Consider the following 22,279-nt stretch of genomic DNA (forward strand, 5'->3'; position numbering starts at 1 on the left):
CAATTCTGGTCACCACACTACCAGAAGGACGTGGAGGCTTTGGAGAGAGTATGGAAAAGTTTTAAAAAGTTATGGAGGGTATTTAACTCTGTGGAGAGATTGAAGAAACTGGGGCAACCTGAGGGGCAACCTGATAGAAGTTTATAAAATTATGAGGGGCATAGATAAGGTGAACAGTTGGAAGCTTTTTCCCAGGGCAGAAATGACAATTGCAAGGGGGCACAAGTTCAAAGCAAGGGGGGAAAGGTTCAGTAGAGATGTGTGGGGGAAGTTTTTTACACAGGGGTTAGTGGAGGACTGGAATGCACTGCCAAGTGAGGTGGTTGAGGCAGACACGTTAGCGACATTTAAGACTTATCTGGATAGACACACAAACAGGCGGGGAATAGAGGGATACAGGTGGTTGATCTAGATAGGGCAACATGATCAGTGCTGGCTTGGTGGGCCAAAGGGCCTGTTCCTGTGCTGTACTGTTCTTTGCTCTAAAGCAGAATTTTGTTTATTATTTCATCACTTTTATGGCTAAGTTGGAGTTTGATTTAATTTCTTGTTGGATCTGTGAATGTGAATTGTCTTCACCTGGTGCAATTTACAAATAAATGGCCTTGTCTACTTTTATTCTTGTGAAAATATCATTAGAAAAACTCCCCCTTTTTAAAATGTCCATGTTTTATGTTAGTTTTCACCCATACTCCTTGCACTGATAATGAATATATGATACTTCTTCCTGTCTCTGCTTCGAAGAGGCCAAGTTTACTTTAGCCACTCTTCTTCTTCTTATACTTGTAAAAGCTCTTGCAATCTATTTTATATGCCTGGTGAGTTTACTCTTATTCTATTGTTCGCCTTTTAAAACACTCCCAATCCTCAAATTTGCGACTGTTTCTTGCAACATTGTAAGCCTCTTTTAACCTAGTACTATCCTTAATTTTCTGAGTGAACCACAGAGAGGTTTTTCTTATTGTGTTGTTTTCAGTGGAATGTACTTTTGTTGAACATTTTGAATTGTTCTTTAAATATTTCCCACTGTTAGAAACATAGAAAAACTACAGCACAAACAGGCCCTTCGGCCCACAAGTTGTGCCGAACACATCCCTACCTTCTAGACCTACCTATAACCCTCCATCCTATTAAGTCCCATGTACTCATCCAGGAGTCTCTTAAAAGACCTTATTGAGTTCGCCTCCACCACCACTGACGGCAGCCGATTCCACTCTCCCACCACCCTCTGTGTGAAAACCTTACCCCTAACATCTCCCCTGTACCTACCCCCCAGCACCTTAAACCTGTGTCCTCTCGTAGCAGCCATTTCCATCCTGGGAAAAAGCCTCTGAGAGTCCACCCGATCTATGCCTCTCAACATCTTATACATCTCTATTAGGTCTCCTCTCATCCTTCGTCTCTCCAAGGAGAAAAGACCGAGCTCCCTCAGCCTATCCTCATAAGGCATGCCACTCAACCCAGGCAACATCCTTGTAAATCTTCTCTGCACCCTTTCAATCTTTTCCACATCCTTCCTATAGTGAGGCGACCAGAACTGAGCACAGTACTCCAAGTGGGGTCTGACGAGAGTCTTATATAGCTGCATCATTATCCCCGGACTCCTAAACTCAATCCCTCGATTGATAAAGGCCAGCACACCATACGCCTTCTTAACCACCTCCTCCACCTGCGGGGCCGATTTTAGAGTCCTATGGACCCAGACCCCAAGGTCCTTCTGATCCTCTACAGTACTAAGAGTCTTTCCCTTTATATTGTACTCCTTCATCCCATTTGACCTACCGAAATGGACCACGACGCATTTATTTGGGTTGAAGTCCATCTGCCACTTGTCCGCCCAGTCTTGCATCCTATCTATGTCCCTCTGTAACTTCTGACATCCCTCCAAACTATCCACAACCCCACCAACCTTCGTGTCGTCGGCAAACTTACCAACCCATCCCTCCGCTTCCTCATCCAGGTCATTTATGAAAATGACAAACAGCAAGGGTCCCAGAACAGATCCCTGGGGCACACCACTGATGACCGACCTCCATTTAGAAAAAGACCCATCTATACCCACTCTCTGCCTCCTTTGGGCAAGCCAGTTCTGGATCCACCGGGCAGCAGCCCCTTGGATCCCATGCCCTCTCACTTTTTCTAGAAGCCTTGCATGGGGGACCTTATCGAACGCCTTGCTAAAATCCATATAAACCACATCTACCGCCTTCCCTTCGTCAATGTGTTTAGTCACATTTTCGAAGAACTCCACCAGGCTCGTAAGGCACGATTTGCCCTTGACAAAGCCATGCTGAGTATTCTTGAGCATACTAAACCTCTCTAAATGCTCATATATCCTGTCCCTCAGGATCTTCTCCAACAGTTTACCAACCACTGAGGTTAGACTCACCGGTCGGTAATTACCTGGGCTATCCCTATTCCCCTTCTTGAAAATAGGAACCACATCCGCAATCCTCCAATCCTCCGGCACCTCTCCCGTCTCCATCGACGACGCAAAGATCATTGCCAGAGGCTCTGCAATCTCTTCCCTCGCCTCCCACAGTAACCTGGGGTACATCCCATCCAGACCCGGCGATTTATCTATTTTGATGCCATTCAAAGATTCCAGCACAACCTCTTTCTTAAAGTCCACATACTCAATCCTTTCAGTCCACCGCACACCCGCAGTACATCCACCCAGGTCTTTCTCCTCTGTGAAAACCGAGGCAAAATACTCATTGAGCACCTCTGCCATTTCTACTGGTTCCGTACAGACTTTCCCGCCTTCACCTTTTATCGGCCCTATTCCTTCACGTCTCATCCTTTTACTCTTCACATATTTATAGAACGCCTTAGGGTTCTCCTTAATCCTACCTGCCAGGGCCTTCTCGTGACCCCTTCTGGCTCTCCTAATTTCCTTCTTTAGTCCCTTCCTACAAGCCGTATACTCTTCTAGATCCCTATCTTCGCCAAGCTCTGTGAGCCTTTTGTATGCTTTCCTTTTCTTCTCTAGGTTCATTTACCTTTTTTGGTCGATCACCAAATTAACCTTAGCCAGTTCTCCTCACTCACCCTATGTAATGGAGTTTTTGTGATTCACATTTGTCACTTTCAAACTTAACATGAAATTCAATGGTATCCTGATCCCAGAGGATATCCTGCTTCATTACATAATACTAGCCCTATTCCTAGTTGGTTCCACAATGTATTGCTCCAAGAAACTCTCAGAAGCAAGTCCACAAACTCGTCTTCCTCATCACTTGCCAATCTGATTGTCCCAGTCTATATGTAGATTAAAGTCTCCAACAATTATTACATTGCCTTTGTTTAATGTTCTGCACAGTGGCACAACTACAGCTGGTGGGCCTGTAAACTACTCCCTTCAATATTTTCTGACTTTTTTGTGTTTCTTTTCAGCCTTCAAGCTACATGGAAATATTGTGATTTTTTGTTGATCTGACAAAAGAGAGTCACAAGTGATGTTGTTCTTTTACGTTGGGTTATTTACCATCTAGTGATAATTTTTCATTAACTTATTGCAAGCAGGAGATTGCTGTTATTTGGTCAGTATTTACAACTTCCTAATATGGGTTTAACAGGATGGAAAATGTTAAACATCACTGGACTAAAGATTTAGTCAACCTTTAAGCAGAGGGACAGTGGACGATTAACACTGGACATGGGATTGTGTTTCGGAGCCAGGAGGTCATGTTGCAGCTGTACAAAACTCTGGTGCAGCCGCACTTGGAGTATTGCGTACAGTTCTGGTCGACGCATTATAGGAAGGATGTGGAAGCATTGGAAAGGTTGCAGAGGAGATTTGCTAGGATGTTGCCTGGTATGGTGGGAAGGTCTTATGAGGAAAGGCTGACAGACTTGAGGTTGTTTTTGTTAGAGAGAAGAAGGTTAAGAGGTGACTTAATAGAGGCATACAAGATGCTCAGAGGATTAGATAGGGTGGATAGTGAGAGCCTTTTTCCTTGGATGGTGATAGCTAGCACGAGGGGACATAGCTTTAAATTGAGGGGTGATAGATATAGAACAGATGTCAGAGGTAGGTTCTTCACTCAGAAAGTAGTGAGGGCGTGGAATGCCCTGCCTGCAGCAGTAGTGGACTCGCCAATATTAAGGGCATTTAAATGGTCATTGGATAAACATATGGATGATATTGGAATAGTGTAGATTAGAGGGGCTTTAGATTGGTTTCACTGGTCGGCACAACATCGAGGGCCGAAGGGCCTGTACTGCGCTGTAATGTTCTATGTTCTATGTTCTAACTATTCCTAATTCCCACCCATACTGATTCTACTTTGAGCTTTAGAGGCTCGAACCTTAATCACTATTGTTCTTCTGTCACATTTTACTGTCAGGGCCACCCCTCCTCTTGTCATTCTTTCTGTCAATCTTTCCAAAATATTGTGAACCTGGAATGTTTAATTTTTCACCCTTGATCACCTTGTAACCACGTCTCTGTAGTGCTGATTAAATCGAAATCATTAATTTCTATCTGTGTCACTAGTTCATCTATCTTACTGCAGATGCACATCTCTGTTCATAACATCATAACATATAAAAGCAGTGGTGGGCCAATAGGCCCCTTGAACCTGCTCTACCATTCAGTCAGCTCATGGTTAGAATCATAGAGCACAGAAGAAGTCCTTCGGCCCATCGAGTCCACACCGACGCATTAGAAACACCTGAACTCCCACCTGATCCCATCTGCCGGCACTTGGCCCATAGTCCTGAATGTTATGACATGCCATGTGCTCATCCAGATATTTTTTAAAGGATGTGAGGCAACCCGCCTCCACCACCTCCCAGACAGCACATTCCAGACCGTCACCACCCTCTGGGTGAGAAGGTTTTTCATCACATCCCCCCTAAACCTCCTGCCCCTCACTTTGAACCTATGTCCCCTCGCGACTGACCCTTCGACTAAGAGGAACAGCTGCACCTTATCCACTCTGTCTATGTCTTGCATAATCTTGTACACCTTGATCAGGTTGCCCCTCAGTCCTCTCTGCTCCAATGAAAACAAACCAAGCCTATCCAACCTCTCTTCATAACTTAAATGTTCCATCCCAGGCAGCACCCTGGTGAATCTCCCCTGCACCCCCTCCAGTGCAGTCACATCCTTCCTATAATGTGGTGACCAGAACTGCACACACTACTCCAGCTGTGGCCTCACCAAAGTTCTATACAACTCCAATATGACTTCCCTGCTTTTGTAATTTATGCCTCGATTGATAAAGGCAAGTGTCCCATGTGCCTGTTTCACCACCCTACTAACATGCCCTTCTGCTTTCAGAGATCTGTGGACAAACACGCCAAGGTCCCTTTGTTCCACAGAACTTCTGAGTGTCCTACCATTCATTGAGTACTTTCTTGTCAAATTGCTCCTTCCAAAGTGTATCGCCTCACACTTTTCAGGCTTAAATTCCATCTGCCACTTATCTGCCCATTTGACCATTCCGTCTATATCTTCTTGTAGCCCAAGACACTCCGCCTCACTGTTAACTACCGGCCAATCTTTGTGTCTGGTTGATCTGATTGTGGCCTTAACTCCACTTTTCTGCTTGTACCCATAACCCTTGTTTCCCTTGTTGATCAATAATCTGTCTAATTCAGCCATGAATATATTCAATGACTCATCCTCCACTGCCCTCTGCAGAAGAGAATTCTCAAAGTCAAATGACCCGCTGAGGGAAGAAATTTCTGCCCAACTCTAACATGGGACACTCCTTAAGTTTAAACTAGCTCCCTAGTTCTAAACTTCACCACAAGGGGAAACATCCATCCAGCATCTAGGGAGAAGCAAATTACTGCGGATGCTGGCATCTGAACAAAAAACAGAAAATGCTGCAAAATCTCAGCAGGTCTGACAGCATCTGTGGAATGGGAATAAAGCTAATGGTTCAAGTCTGGATGATCTAAGATTTGAACATCCACCCTGCCAAGATCCCTTTGAACCTCAGATGTTCCAATAAGATCACCTCTCATTCTTCCAAACTCCAGTGAGCATATGCCTGACCTGCTTGACCTTTCCTCATAAGATAACACCTTCTTCCCAGGAATCAACCACATGATCCTTCTCTGAAATGCTTAAATGAAGTTAAGTTAGCAGACCAAAACTATACACAATACTTCAGATGCGGTCTTGCCGAGGCCCTGTAATGCTGCAGCCACGCTTCCTTTCATTCCCTATGTAATAAAGGTCAACATTCCATTTAGTTCCTCAATCACTTGATGTACCTGCATGCTATCCTTTTGTGATTCGTGCATCTGGACGTCAGATTTCTCTGTCCATTGTTTTCTGCAGTCTCTCTCCATTTAAATAATCCGCTTTCCTATTCTTCCTGCCAAAGTGTAGGGTGGCACAGAGGTTATCACTACTGCCTCACAGCGCCAAGGATCCGGGTTCAATTCCAGCCTTGGGTGACTGTGTGTGAGGAGTTTGCACATTCTCTCCGTGTCTGCGTGTGCTTCCTCCAGGTGCTCCAGTTTCCTCCCACAGTCCGAAAGATGTGCTGGTTAGGTGCATTGCGCATGCTAAATTGCTGCTTAGTGTCCAAAGATATGTAGGGTTAAAGTAAAGTTTATTTATTCGTCACAAGTAGGCTTACATCGACACTGCAATGAAATTACTGTGAAAATCCCCTAGTCGCCACACTTGGGCACCTGTTCAGGTACTCTGAGAGAGAATTTAGCATGGCCAATGCACCTAACCAGCACGTCTTTGGACTGAGAAAGGAAATCGAAGCACCCAGAGGAAACCCACGCAGACACGGGGAGAATGTGCAAACTCCACACAGACAGTAACCCAAGCCGGGAATCGAACCTAGGGTCCCTGGAACTGTGAGGCAGCAGTGCTAACCACTGTGCCACCGTGCCGGGATTAGTGGGGTAAATACAGGAATAAGGCCTGGGTAGGATACTCTTGTCAGAGAGTCGGTGTTGACTCAATGGGCTGAATGGCCGCCTCCTGCTCTGTAGGTCGAAAGTTCGGATTTTCCTACATCATACTCCATCTGACAATTTTTTTGCCCACTCACTCACCTATCTATATATCCCTTTGCAGACTGTGTCCTCTTGAAAACTTGTTTTCCTACTAGCTTTGTGTCACCAGCAAATTTAGTTACTTTAAACCCCATCCCTTTATCCAAGACATTACGGTCCCACAGCACTGATCTCTGTAGCACCCCATTGATTACAGTTTGCCAACCTGAAAATGACCGATCTGCGCAGACTTCTTGCTCCCTATTGGTTAAATAATCCTCTATTTATGCTAATGTGTTACCCCTAACACCATGAACTTGTGTAGTGACCTGTTCCATATTGAAAATCAAAGTCTCCTACCTCTTGAGATGCATAGAATTGATGTGAGCTGCTCAATTTCATACATTTTACTGTGATAATGCTCTCTCTTGCAGTGGTGAGGCAGAGGAGGGAAGTAGATGCTGCTTTGTTTTCAGAACTTCACCGTAAGTTGCAGTCACAGGTAAGAATTGACCAGTTGAATTATATGAAGGAAACTTGAAATTCTTCCACACTGTCCCAGTGCATGAGTTTCTAGTCTCTGGTGCCTATGCTTGATAATATCTTGAGTACTGAAACTTGCTATGTACATCTGTAAATTTGCATTATAACACTTTGAATCGGTGTTTTGCAAGGAATGGAAGTCAGATTACTGAGTCTGTAAGTGTCTGTGTTTCTTTTGTCATCTTTTTGAATACAAATGCATCATATAACCTATTTCCAATCTGCTGGTATCTTCCTAGTTTCCACTGATTCAGTAATAATGATTATCAATATTTCCCAAGTTTCCTGTCTCTTTTGGGACACTAGTATAATTAGGAATAAATACCATTTAACTACGGATATCCATCTATTTTTGATCCTATTTCCCTTATCTAGCATTTCCATCCCATTAATGACAGGACCATTAATTTTACTTCAGTTATTGCTCATTGAGGACATGTTATTCATTCTCCCTTTATGAATATTTCACAGATCTTTATGTTGTACTGATTCACAATTTTTATGGTCTCAGTTCTTCTCTTTGCTGTCTGCCCCATTATGTTTTATGTTTGGCTTTTTTTGGGTCTTACCTTTTGTCCCTCTGATCATCCGATTAGCATATATCTGAATATTCTTTTATTCATCCCAGTGGACCGCTATCTTTTTCCCTTGTTGGATTTGAAAGATTTGTATATTAATTTCAGATTCTTTGTTTAGTTTGAGCTTCTTGAAGGTAGATATCTATTTATCTAAATATATATATATGATTCTCATTTTGGGTGTTATAATTTGAGAGTCTGCAGGAGGCCCCTGATTCAAAAAGGGCAGCACAGTGGTTAGTACTGCTGCCTCACAGAGCAGGGATCTGGGCTCAATTCTGGCCTCGGTCACTGTCTGTGCGGAGTTTGCACATTCTCCCCATGTCTATGTGGGTTTCCTCCAGTTGCTCTGGGTGCTTTCCACAGTCCAAAGATGTGCAGGTTAGGTTGATTGGCCATGCTAAATTGTCTTTAGTGTCAGGGGGATTAGCAGGGTAAATATGTGGGGTTATCAGGATAGGAACTGGGTGGGATTGTTGTTGTTGCAAACTCGATGGGCCGAATGGCCTCCTCCTGCCCTGTAGTGATTCTATCATGTGTTGAACCTCCAGCTTCAGATATCTCATTATTTCTTTAATTTAGGGATACACCTAAACCCCAAGTCCTGCTAAATATGCACTCACTGTCCCCTAAGCTTCATTTGTCCTCGATTGTTTGTACCATTTGCACACAGCAAATCAAGGTGAGCACGGGTCTTTTGTAATTTTTTTGGTGCACAGAGTCATGAAGCAATCATGCATTATATTTAACTCTGAGCTTAAACTGCTTTGGCTTTCCCAGCTTATTCTTGATAGATGTCGGCCATTAAAGTAAGGTTACACCCATCTCTTCATAGAATAACCCTATCACTTATGTGCACACTGATGTAAGTAGGCTCCTGATCTGACCCTTCAATTTAAATGAGTATGTGCCATTAACTTTATGCTTCTGACCCTCAATGCTGTTGGTTTCCTTTTCTCCCCCTTCCGTTCCTCACTCTGGCTTCTGTGAAAAACTATTGGCATTTGGCCTTATTCAACTGAATTGTGACATGTTGAGAGAATTATCATATTGGGCTGGAAGTGACTAAGTTCTCTGAACATTTGGATGTGTTTTTTTCTTGATATTGGTCTATTCTGTTAATATATTGTTTCAACAATAGTTGCAAAATGATTATTTGGTTTAACAGATGTATTCTCTTCCATCCATAGGGTATAATTAAAAACAGATGGGCTGTACTGTACCTCCTGCTAAGCCTCAGTGAGGATCCACGTAAACCCCAAAGCAAGGTATCAGTGAAAATGTTCTCTAATAATTTGTATAAGATTTAACCTGTTATGAAACTATGAGCAATGAGCTCAAGCGCTATTTAAAATGGAAGAAATTGCTGATTTATATCCTGGTACCTGGTTATATATTATTCCAGCGTTGGAAGTACCATTTGAATCAATTGATTATGATATGTAATCGTTGTAAAGCTGCTAAACACTTACAACTCAAGCCATTCTGCCCACCCGGCTCATGCTGGCTTAAAGCTCCAGACAAGCTTTTTCCCAAGCTTTTTCATCTTTAATCCCATCAATATAGCAACATTAGTCACCTAGCAACATCATCTGTGAAGAAAAATTAGATTGCTGAATATTTTTGCATCACTGTCATATACTGTGAAACAGGTTGTGTGTGAGAGTATGGGTGTGACTGGTTTAATTAAATTGAAGACAGCTAGACTGCAATGGGTCAAAGCATCGATAAGGGGTAGATGTTAAAGCAAGTGGTTGAAGTGGAAATGAACAGAGCTAAGATTGAGTGCTGAGGGGGAGGGGGGTATTAGGCAGATAAGGGAAGTGATTTAAAGTTAACTGATGTATTTCAAAAGGAGATTATACAGTTGGAAGATTGTAAATGGATAAAGCAAAGTAGTAAGTTTGTTTCTATAAAAAATAGTCACCATTGAAGTAACATGAAAGATTGGTGAATTCTGGGAAAAGGAACATTTAAAGGACTGCAGAAATAATAAAGTAGAAGATCAAAGAAAATAAACATATTTAAACAGAAATTGAAGACTTTTTATTCATTCGTGAGACATATGTGGCTATGAGGAAAATTCTGTGTAAGATTTCCGCTATCACAGTGGTACATGTTCTGGTAATATTATTAGAATGGATTTTTATGGACTAAAGAGCTGTGTGAACATTTGCTATCAAAAGGGGATTTACCTCTGAATTCTCTGGAGCCAATATTTTTAGGCAATGTTTGTAAAAGTACTGTTAATTATGTCAATGTGTTCATGTGTATTTAAGTGTTATTTTCTTTTTCTAAAATAAATGTTTAAATTTAATATTTGAAATCTTCAAGTGTTCTAAAATTTACTCCTCCTGACTTCAGATACCTCCCCATAATACATAATTGCGAATTGTTGTGATAGCGTGTTCAAATTTTCCTTTAGGATTTGGGCAGCCTGACACTTAGCATCTGCCAAGTGCAGCACATCCGAAAGCATAGCGTTAGCTTTCATATATATGCTGCTTACACCAGACTATACCTCAGCTTCACCTTTCACAACTCTCCACTGTTGCTAAGTTATCAGACTACTTACCTGGCATCCAGAGATTTCCTCCAATTAAAAATTGGGCGAACTGAAACATTTGTTTTCTGTTCCCTTTCCAAACTCCATCTCTTCGCGACCAAATCCATCTCTCTCTTTCTGTCAACAGTGTGAGATAAAGCCAGTATAATTGCAAACTTGGCCTGACACTTGATCCTGAGATGAGTTTGGAACTTAGTGTTTGTGTCATTACTATGTCCACCTCTGTCATATCACCTTTCATCACCAGTGTCTCAGCTTATCTGCTGCTGAAACTCTCATTCATCATTTCCTCCAGGTTCGACTATTCCAATGTGCTCCTAGCTGGTCTCCTGCCGATATTATACCCTCCCTCAACTTAGTCATCTAAAACTCTGCTGCCTATGTCTTAATATGCAGCAAGTCCCAATCAAGCAATGGCATGATTTTAAAATATCCTTCCTGGGCCTTGCTCCTTCCTATCTCTGTAGACATAGAAAATTGGAACAGGAGTAGGGCATTCGGCCCTTCAAACCTGCTCTACCATTCAGTATGATCCTGGCTGATCCTCTAACAATGCCACGCTTCCGCGCTCACCCCATACCCCTTGACGCCTTTAAAGTCGAGAAATATATCTATTTCGTCCTCCAAATATATTCAGTGACTTGGCCTCCATCGCCTTCTGTGGCAGAGTATTCCACAGGTGCACCACCCTCGGAGTGAAGAAGTTTCTCCTCATCTCAGTCCCAAAAGAGGAGGTGATGACCCAGTGGTGTTATCGCCAGACTATTAATCCCAGAAACTCAGCTCATGTTCTGGGGACCCGGGTTTGAATCCTGCCACAGCAGATGGTGGAATTTGAATTCAATAAAAAATATCTGGAATTAAGAATCTACTGATGACCATGAAACCATTGTCGATTGTTGGAAAAACCCATCTAGTTCATTAATGTCCTTTTAGGGAAGGAAACCTGCAGTCATTATCTGGTTTGGCCGACATGTTACTCCAGAGCCACAGCCACAGTTGACTCTCAACTGCCCTCTGAAATGGCCGAGCAAGCCACTCAGTTGTATCACTGTGACCCCTTGCTGTGGACTGCACCTGCAGTCAGATACAACCACCCACACATGCACCCCCCCCCCCCCCCCCCAAAGGAAATAACATCCCTGCATCCAGTCCTGTCACAATTTTATATGTTTCATTTAAATCCCCTCCCATTCTTCTAATACAGGCTCAGTCAACCTAATCTCTCCTCATACAAAATTCCGCATTCCAGGAATAAGTCTGGTGAACCTTTACTGCACTCCCTCCATGCAGGTATATCCTTGCTTTGAGAGACCAAACCTGCACACACTATGCGAGGTCTGGTCTCACCAAGGTCCTGTATAACTGCATTAAGACATCCTTGTTCAATAGCCAATTGTACAAACCCTAAACTTGGTCTTTTTATATTCTTTAGTTAATTTTAAAGTAAATCAAATTTTAGGCATTTACCACTTTGAGTTGTTATGATTTAAAATACACTGCTGTCTTGAACTACGGATTTGCAATTGTACATGTATATTCATGACTAGTCATTATCACTGAAGAACACTATAATACAAATTAAAAATTCTGCTGATAAGGAAAGGGAAGCAGCTTTGCTAGACCAAAAATATGTGGCTTGACCCAAATTAGTTGGAGGTTGCACCTGACATTGAAGTTCAAGAGGAAAACTGAAAACAGATATTTCTTCTACTTCTGGTCCTGCCAAATATAAAAGGTGGTTCTAGCATGTGGGGAGATGCTATCACAATATTGAGGATACGGGAGTTGTCCTGTACCTGTCACAGATGCAACTCATTTGGAAAAAGTGGCAGGCCATTGGAGAGTTCAGGAGTAGAGATCTTGCACATTGAATCTCAATATGTTGAAGTTTTTTTCTGAGCTTTGGACTTCAATGTGCGATGACACCCCAGTATATTTGAGTTGTCTTAAATCATAAAATGAAACACTCTGTGCATTTGTGTGCAGTGTTTCTACTAACTCTTTGATTGATTTTATGTTTTAAACTGCTGGTTAGAAGTAATCTAGGAGCAGACATTTGGTATTGACTGTTTTCTAATGTACTGGTGGACTGTGCACAGCAGCTTCCTGGAGCACACCAGGATGATAGGGAGTGGGATAGCTTGATCTTGGTTTCAGATAAAGCTCGGCACAACATCGTGGGCCGAAGGGCCTGTTCTGTGCTGTACTGTTCTATGTTCTATGTTCCATTGATGTTGAGCTTCAGTTCATATCTGGAAATCCTCAGCAAAGTGTCTGTTCCTTTTCTACAATTTTAACCTTTACCTGGTTGACTGAAAAATAATATGCTTTATGTCTCGTAAATTACATGTTCACCTCAGGTTTTAAGTAGTGGACTGTTTGGGAGCTCTGGCCCATAGATTCTTAAATTTGCATTTGGGAAGGCAAAGGGGTGTCTGGTAAGTCGGAGGCTTTCAAAAGTGTGTTAACCAGTTTCAGGGTAAGCACATTCCTCTTAGAGTGAAGAGCAAGGCTGGCAGAAGTAGGGAACTCTGGATGACTCGGGATATTGAGGCCCTGGTCAAGAAGAAGAAGGAGGCACATTACATGCATAAGCAGGTGGGATCAAATGAATCCCTTGAAGAGTATAGGGGGTGTAGGAGTAGAGTTCAGAGAGAAATCAGGAGGGCAAAAAGGGGACACGAGATTGTTTTGGCAGATAAGGCAAAGGAGAATCCAAAGAGCTTCTACAAATACATACAGGGCAAAAGAGTAACAAGGGAGAGGGTACAGCCTCTTAAGCGTCAACAAGGTCATCTATGTGCGGATCCACAAGAGATGGGTGAGATCCTAAATGAATATTTCTCATCAGTATTCACTGTTGAGAAAAGCATGGATGTTAGGGAACTTGGGGAAATAAATAGTGATGTCTTGAGGAGTGTACATATAACAGAGAAGGAGGTGCTGGAAGTCTTAAAGCGCATCAAGGTAGATAAATCCTCAGGACTGATGAAGTGTATCCAAGGGCATTGTGGGAGGCTAGGGAGGAAATTGCAGGACCCCTAGCAAAGATATTTGAGTCATCAATAGTCACAAGTGAGGTGCCTGAAGATTGGAGGATGGCAAATGTTGTGCCTTTGTTTAAAAAAGGCTGCAGGGAAAAGCCTGGGAACTACAGGCCTGTGAGCCTCACATCTGTGATGGGTAATTTGTTGGAAGGTATTTTGAGAGACAGGATCGACAGGCATTTAGAGACGCAAGGATTGATTAGGGACAGTCAGCATGGCTTTGTGAGTGGAAAATCACGTCTCACAAATTTAATTGAGTTTTTTGAAGGAGTAGCCAAGAAGGTAGATGAGGGCAGTGCAGTTGATGTTGTCTACATGGACTTTAGCAAGGCCTTTGACAAGGTACCGCATGGTAGGTTGCTGCATAAGGTTAAATCTCTCAGGATCCAGGGTGAGGTAGCTAAATGGACTCAAAATTGGCTTGATGACAGAAGGTGGTTGTAGAGAGTTGTTTTTCACACTGGAGGCCTGTGACCAGCGGTATGCCTCAGGGATCAGTGCTGAGCCCACTGTTATTTGTCATTTATATTAATGATTTGGATGAGAATATAGGAGGCATGGTTAGTAAGTTTGCAGCTGACACCAAGATTGGTGGCATAGTGGACAGTGACGAAGGTTATCCAGGATTGCAACAGGATCTTGATCAATTGGGCCAGTGGGCTGACGAATGGCAGATGGAGTTTAATTTCGACAAATGCGAGGTGATGCATTTTGGTAGTTTGAACCAGGGCAGGAGTTATCCAGTTAATGGTAGGGTGTTGGGGAGAGTAACAGAACAAAGAGATCTCGGGGTACATGTTCATAGCTCCTTGAAAGTGGAGTCACAGGTGGACAGAGTGGTGAAGAAGGCATTCGGCATGCTTGGTTTCATTGGTCAGAACATTGAATTCAGGAGTTGGGACATCTTGTTGAAGTTGTACAAGACATTGGTAAGGCCACACTTGGAATACTGTGTACAGTTCTGGTCACCCTATTATAGAAAGGATATTATTAAACTAGAAAGAGTGCAGAAAAGATTTACTAGGATGCTACCGGGACTTGATGGTTTGAGTTATAAGGAGAGACTGGATAGACCGGGACTTTTTTCTCTGGAGCGTAGAGGGCTGAGGGGTGATCTTATAGAGGTCTATAAAATAATGAGGGACATAGATCAGCGAGATAGTCAATATCTTTTCCCAATGGTAGGGAAGTCTAAAACTAGAGGGCATAGGTTTAAGGTGCGAGGGAAGAGATGCAAAAGTGTCCAGAGGGGCAATTTTTTCACACGCAGGGTGATGAGTGTCTGGAACGAGCTGCCAGAGGTAGTAGTAGAGGCGGGTACTATTTTGTCTTTTAAAAAGTATTTAGACAGTTACATGAGTAAGATGGGTATAGAGGGCCAATGTAGGCAATTGGGATTAGCTTATGGGTTTAAAAAAAAAGGTGGCATGGACAAGTTGGGCCGAAGGGCCTGTTTCCATGCTGTAAACCTCTATGACTCTACTATTGCCACTTTGTCTAAAGCTCAATTATTCTGATTTTCCAGGTTGCTAATTATGCAGCATTATTTGCTCAAGCATTGCCAAGAGATGCTCATTCTACCCCTTACTACTACTCGAGGCCCCAGAGTCTGCCGCTAACTTACCCCGATAGAGCTCCCTCATCCCAGAGTGCTGGCAGCATTGGAAGCAGTGGAGTTGGTAGCCTTAGTTTGTATGGATTAAATGGACCAACACCAACTCCTCAATCTTTATTACCTGGGTAAGTAATCTTCTATTCAGTACCTTAAAGTAAAACATGAATACAACGTTCTTAAGGATGATAGAACAGTAATTTCTAATGTGATGATGAGTCTGCTGTGTAGTCAGGGTGATTTGAATTTTGTCATACTCATACACGGAGAGCTATTTGATCATTGGTTGTTTAGAATGTTTTCCCATGTTCCCTTGCTGAGAGAAGAGTATTAATTGCTGATCCAGAACAGGAATTCTTGGTTGAATGTTTATCTTCAGCCCGATTATGGGAAGTGATGGTAGTAGTCTAAAGGAGTTCTAAATCATATGATTGTGTCTGTCACCAAAAAAAACACTTGAATCTCTAGAAAGTTGTCTTACAAATGTGGAGATAAATCACAAAGTCTAGCATAACTCACCTTTACTGGAGGCTATGGGACAGGGATAAGTTGCATAAAGTAAAGCAAGCAATGATGGAAGGGTACTTTCACCAACAGTATAAATGGCTGCAAACCTCAGACACCTTCAATCACTGGAGTGAACTAAGTCTAATGGAATCCTCCAAACAGTGGGGCAGTGTGAAAGTAAACTTGTCGTGGGCATTTGGAGCAAGCTACTTGGTTCTTAATATGGATGATATTGGAATAGTGTAGGTTAGATGGGCTTTAGATTGGTTTCACAGGTCGGCACAACATCGAGGGCCGAAGGGCCTGTACTGCGCTGTTATGTTCTATGTTCTAATGTGCCCGAGGAGATAAACAGTTTTAGTAGTTACTAATGCCTTCCATAAGATTTTCAAGTTTGGATTCTTGCTTACAGTAAAGCTCTTCCATTATGAGCCAGCTACAGATCTCAATCAACAATCAGTGTTGACTACAAAGAGTTATAGATGCACTTTCGAGTCTAATCAGGATTTTTAGTGACACCTCTTTGATTATTCACTGTTTCATTTCCTTTTAACTCTCCTCTTTTAACTCTTATCAAGCTATGCAGCAGAACAAAGGTGCTGGGAAACATGGGTGAGCAGGAACAACAGTCTTACTGTTCACAAGGGTGTAACTAAGTTGTGACAACAGGAATAACTCTTTAGAATTTTTATATATAGGTATATCTGACCTGGACACTGCCATGTGTATAATATTGAGCAAAGTGTAAGAGATCGAAAAAACAGTATTAGCATTCAGTATCCCATTGGATATGTGGATGATGGCAATGAGATTGAAAGGATATAGAACGGTTACAACACAGAAGGATGTCTGCTGGCTCTCTGCAAGAACAATTTGATTTGTTCAGCTCTTCCATCTTTTTCTCTTAGCTCTGCAATTTTTCTTTCCGGTAATTATCCAATAACCTTTTCAAAACCACAATTTTATCTGCTTTCATTACGCTCTCATGCAATGCATTTGTCGTGAAAACATACTGTATGCCAAATAATGATTTTTAATTCAATGGTTGGAAAACAAGCCGAACTTTTAAAAAGAGTCTTTTTGAAACACAGGCCAAGAGCTTGCACCAAAGATAGCTATCCAACCTGCATCACTTTATTCTCCCCATTGCAACCTGCTCTGTTGGTGTCATGCCGAGAAGGCATGAAGAAAAAGAAATTTGAAAGAAATTTATCTCTTTCATATTCTCAACTTTAAATTCTGTTTTTAACAAAATGGACAATTGCTGGGCTGAAAGTGGCCATGGCTGGTCACGTGATAGTTTTGGAAGATTCTAAGCCATTCGAATGAACAAAAACTAACTTATCATCCTCCTGGAAAGTGACATCCCTTTGCATTGTTTGAATATCCCAGCTAAGTAAATACAAAGGACTAGTAGATGAGACGTCTGCCCCAGCCCGCTCTGGCTAAAGGCAGAGTTGGTTGTGACTCCTCATCTCCAACATTGTGCTAATGGTTCCACAGTTATCTGCTCAAAATACAATGGGTTTAACAAGAGTCTCTAAAGTATATTGTTAGCTGAATAGTTCGATCTGAAATGACCCCGTCACATGACAGACTTGAGCAATTTGAATTAATTTAATTATACAGCTTTTGGACTCTGTCTTCAATTGCGATTTAACCTCAGAAGAGAAAACTGTCTCTAGGTTAGCAGCCTGCCTTTGACCTCAATCTCTCAGATGCAAAGTTAGATCTACAAAAATAATTCTGTATTTTGGATACAGTGAACTAATTCCCAGAATACAAAAGTGCGTTGCTGCATCTTCAACCGTCTCAACTGAGTTTATAGGACAAAGACCAAGAATTCTGCCAGTCAAAGCCACCTGAAAGAACCTTCATTGAACATTGACTTACTGGACTCTAAAGAACTAATGCCAATATCTTTTGCCTTTTTTTAGTATCCTGCAATTTGTAACATCTTTCCCTTTCTTTCTCTGCCTTTCTATTTTGGATGCGCATGAGTGTGAATGTGTGTCACAATCCATCTCAAGTTTTGAAAGTGTTAATAGATCCTTGTTTTGTTTCAGCTTAAAGAATTTGCTGTTGAGATATTGTTAACACTGGACTTTATAAACTGGGGTTGGGGAAACACACCATGGTCCATTTCAACAAGGGCAAGGGAAAACTGAGTGAGCCACCTATCCTGTCCCTATTGACATCGAGGCAATCGCCTGGGATATTCAATGAGAGGATTCCCAGGCATGAGCTCATTAAACCACGAAGGGGAATACCGAAGTTACGACCATGTTTGAATCACTGGGCATGTGACAAGCCCATCCTTTGTGTGTTTAAACTTCTGCTTAACAACAGAGACGCTGACAAGAGACAATCCGTTAGCGGGCAGTAGAGTGAGAGCTGTAAGGGCTTTGGCTCCTCGGGCTTAGGCGGAAACGGGCGAGACAGTACAGGTTTAAATTCATTCTGTTACCCTTCAATTTCGAATCTTAGTTCTTTCCCAGTGGATTCTGAGAAACAAAGAACAACACAGCACAGGAACAGGCCCTTCGGCCCTCCAAGCCCGTGCCGCTCCCTGGTCCAAACCAGACCATTCTTTTGTATCCCTCCATTCCCACTCCGTTCATATGGCTGTCTAGATAAGTCTTAAACGTTCCCAGTGTGTCCGCCTCCACCACCTTGCCTGGCAGCGCATTCCAGGCCCCCACCACCCTCTGTGTAAAATATGTCCTTCTGATATCTGTGTTAAACCTCCCCCCCTTCACCTTGAACCTATGACCCCTCGTGAACGTCACTACCGACCTGGGGAAAAGCTTCCCACCGTTCACCCTATCTATGCCTTTCATAATTTTATACACCTCTATTAAGTCTCCCCTCATTCTCCGTCTTTCCAGGGAGAACAACCCCAGTTTACCCAATCTCTCCTCATAATTAAGCCCCTCCATAACCAGGCAACATCCTGGTAAACCTCCTCTGTACTCTCTCCAAAGCCTCCACGTCCTTCTGGTAGTGTGGCGACCAGAACTGGACGCAGTATTCCAAATGCGGCCGAACCAACGTTCTATACATCTGCAACATCAGACCCCAACTTTTATACTCTATGCCCCGTCCTATAAAGGCAAGCATGCCATATGCCTTCTTCACCACCTTCTCCACCTGTGACGTCACCTTCAAGGATCTGTGGACTTGCACACCCAGGTCCCTCTGCGTATCTACACCCTTTATGGTTCTGCCATTTATCGTATAGCTCCTCCCTACATTATTTCTACCGAAATGCATCACGTCGCATTTATCAGGATTGAACTCCATCTGCCATTTCTTTGCCCAAATTTCCAGCCTATCTATATCCTTCTGTAGCTTCTGACAATGCTCTTCACTATCTGCAAGTCCTGCCAATTTTGTGTCGTCCGCAAACTTACTGATCACCCCAGTTACACTTTCTGCCAGATCGTTTATATAAATCACAAACAGCAGAGGTCCCAATACAGAGCCCTGCGGAACACCACTAGTCGCAGGCCTCTAGCCGGAAAAAGACCCTTCCACTACCACCCTCTGTCTTCTGTGACCAAGCCAGTTCTCCACCCATCTAGCCACCTCCCCCTTTATCCCATGAGATCCAACCTTTTTCACCAGCCTACCATGAGGGACTTTGTCAAACGCTTTACTAAAGTCCATATAGACGACATCCACGGCCCTTCCCTCGTCAACCATTCTGGTCACTTCTTCAAAATACTCCGCCAGGTTAGTGAGGCATGACCTCCCTCTCACAAAACCATGCTGACTATCGTTAATGAGTTTATTCCTTTCTAAATGCGCATACATCCTATCTCTAAGAATCTTCTCCAACAACTTCCCCACTACGGACGTCAAGCTCACCGGCCTATAATTACCCGGGTTATCCTTCCTACCCTTCTTAAATAATGGGACCACATTAGCTATCCTCCAATCCTCTGGGACCTCACCTGCGTCCAGTGACGAGACAAAGATTTGCGTCAGAGGCCCAGCGATTTCATCCCTCGTCTCCCTGAGCAGCCTTGGATAGATTCCATCAGGCCCTGGGGATTTGTCAATCTTTATATTTTCCCCTGAGGAAGGGGAAAAAAAAAAGTTCAGTGTTCCATTGGAGCAATTCTTTTTCTTCTTTGTAGCAGTAAGTTATATAGAGGGGATGGAAGTGAAGGCAGTACAATGTTCCTCCTGCAGAATGTTTGAGGTGAGGGACGCTGTCAGTGTCCCTGCTCATTACACCTGTGGGAAGTGCACCCATCTGCAGCTCCTCCAAGACCGCGTTAGGGAACTGGAGCTGGAGTTGGATAAGCTTAGGATCATTAGGGAGGCAGAGAAGGCTTCAGGGATATAGTTACTCCAGGGAATGAAAATAGATGGGTGACAGTGAGAGGGGCTGGGAGGAAGCAGTTGGTGCAGGGATCCCCTGTGGTCGTTCCCCTTAGCAACAAGTATTCCGCTTTGGATACAGGTGAGGGGGACGACCTACCAATGGTAAGCCGCAGTGACCAGATCTCCAGCACTGAGTCCGTCCCTGTGGCTCAGAAGGGTAAGGGGGAGAGCGGTAGAGCTATAGTTATTGGGGACTCGTTTATTAGAGAGATAGATAGGAGGTTCTGTGGCAGCAAGAGAGATTCACGGATGGTATGTTGCCTCCCGGATGCCAGGGTCCATGACATCTCAGACCGTGTCTTCAGGATTCTAAAGGGGGAGGGGGAACAGTCACAAGTCGTGGTGCACATCGGCACCAAAGACATAGGTAAGAGAAGGGACGGGGATTTAAAACAGGAATTCAGGGAGCTAGGCTGGAAGCTGAGAGCCAGGATCAACCATATTGTCATCTCTGGTTTGTTGCTGGAGCCATGTGCTAGTGAGTTGAGGAACAGGGAGAGAGTGCAGATAAACATGTGGCTGCAAGGATGGTGTAGGATGGTGAGTTTCAGTTTCATGGATAATTGGAGCACATTCTGGGGGAGGTGGGACCTGTATAAACAGGACAGTTTGCACCTGAACCAGAGGGGCACCAATATCCTGGGAGGGAAATTTGCTACGGCCAGGGGGAAGGCGGCGGGGGGGGGTTTAAACTAATTTGTCAGGGGGATGGGAAAAGGAGTTGTAGTCCGGAGGTTAGTGAGATACTGGGATGGGTATCAAGGTCAAAGGTGGGTACCAGCAGACAAGAAGGTGGGTTGAAGTGTGTCTACTTCAATGCAAGGAACATCCGAAATAAGGTAGGTGAACTTGGGGCGTGGATTGGCACTTGGGACTACGATGTTGTGGCCATTACGGAGACATGGGCAGAACAAGGACAGGAATGGTTGTTGGAAGTTCCGGGGTATAGATGTTTCAGTAAGTGTAGGGTAGGTGGTAAAAGAGGTGGAGTGGCACTGTTAATCAAGGAGAGTTTAATGGCTGCAGAAAGGCATTTCGAAGGGGATCTGCCTACAGAGGTAATATGGGCTGAGGTTAGGAATAGGAAAGGAGCGGTCACGTTGTTAGGAGTTTACTATAGGCCCCCAAATAGTAATAGAGGTGTGGAGGAAGAAATTGCGAAGCAGATTATGGATAGGTGTGGGGGTCACAGGGTCGTTGTCATGGGGGACTTTAACTTTCCAAATATTGATTGGAACCTTTATCGGTCGAATAGTTCGGATGGGGCAGTTTTTGTGCAGTGTGTGCCGGAGGGTTTCCTGACACAATATGTGGATAAGCCGACAAGAGGTGGGGCCACGTTGGATTTGGTAATGGGAAATGAACCGGGCCAAGTGTTGGATTTGGTTGTGGGAGAGCACTTTGGAGATAGTGACCACAATTCGGTGTCTTTCATTATTGCAAATGAGAGGGATAGGGCCTTACGGCAGGGCATAGTTTACAATTGGGGGAGAGGTAATTATGATGCGATTAGGCAGGAATTAGGAAGCATAGGATGGGAACAGAAATTGTCAGGGAAAGGCACTAATGATAAGTGGAACTTTTTCAAGGAACAAATACTGTGTGTCCTTGATAGGTATGTCCCTGTCAGGCAGGGAGGAAATGGCCAAGTGAGGGAACCATGGTTCACAAAAGAGGTTGAATGTCTTGTCAAGAGGAAGAAGGAAGCGTATGTAAGGTTGAGAAAACAAGGTTCAGTTGGCTCGATTGAGGGTTACAAGTTAGCAAGAAATGAGCTGAAAAAGGGGCTTAGGAGAGCTAGGAGGGGGCATGAGAAGTCCTTGGCTGGTCGGATCAAGGAAAACCCCAAGGCTTTTTATTCTTATGTGAGGAATAAAAGAATGACCAGGGTGAGGTTGGGGCCGGTCAAGGACGGCAGTGGGAATTTGTGCATGGAGTCAGAAGAGATAGGAGAGGTGATGAATGAATACTTTTCTTCGGTGTTCAAGGAGAGGGGCCATGTTTTTGAGGAAGAGAGGGTGTCATAGGCTGATAGGCTGGAGGAAGTAGATGTTCG

At 43.4% G+C, this 22,279-nt stretch overlaps 1 protein-coding gene across 1 annotated transcript in view; it reads left to right on the forward strand.

Moving 5' to 3' along the window:
• The window catches only part of tubgcp3 (tubulin gamma complex component 3), a 143,857-nt gene that overhangs the window by 10,919 nt on the left and 110,659 nt on the right, over window positions 1-22,279 (forward strand). Inside the window, exons 3-5 of the mRNA XM_078222718.1 lie at window positions 7,410-7,477; window positions 9,287-9,364; window positions 15,238-15,452. Of these exons, the coding sequence (XP_078078844.1) occupies window positions 7,410-7,477; window positions 9,287-9,364; window positions 15,238-15,452 (361 nt within the window). The remainder of the gene's footprint in view (window positions 1-7,409; window positions 7,478-9,286; window positions 9,365-15,237; window positions 15,453-22,279) is intronic.

Source organism: Mustelus asterias, chromosome 10 (assembly GCF_964213995.1).
Source record: "Mustelus asterias chromosome 10, sMusAst1.hap1.1, whole genome shotgun sequence".
In the NCBI taxonomy this organism is placed as follows: domain Eukaryota; kingdom Metazoa; phylum Chordata; class Chondrichthyes; order Carcharhiniformes; family Triakidae; genus Mustelus; species Mustelus asterias.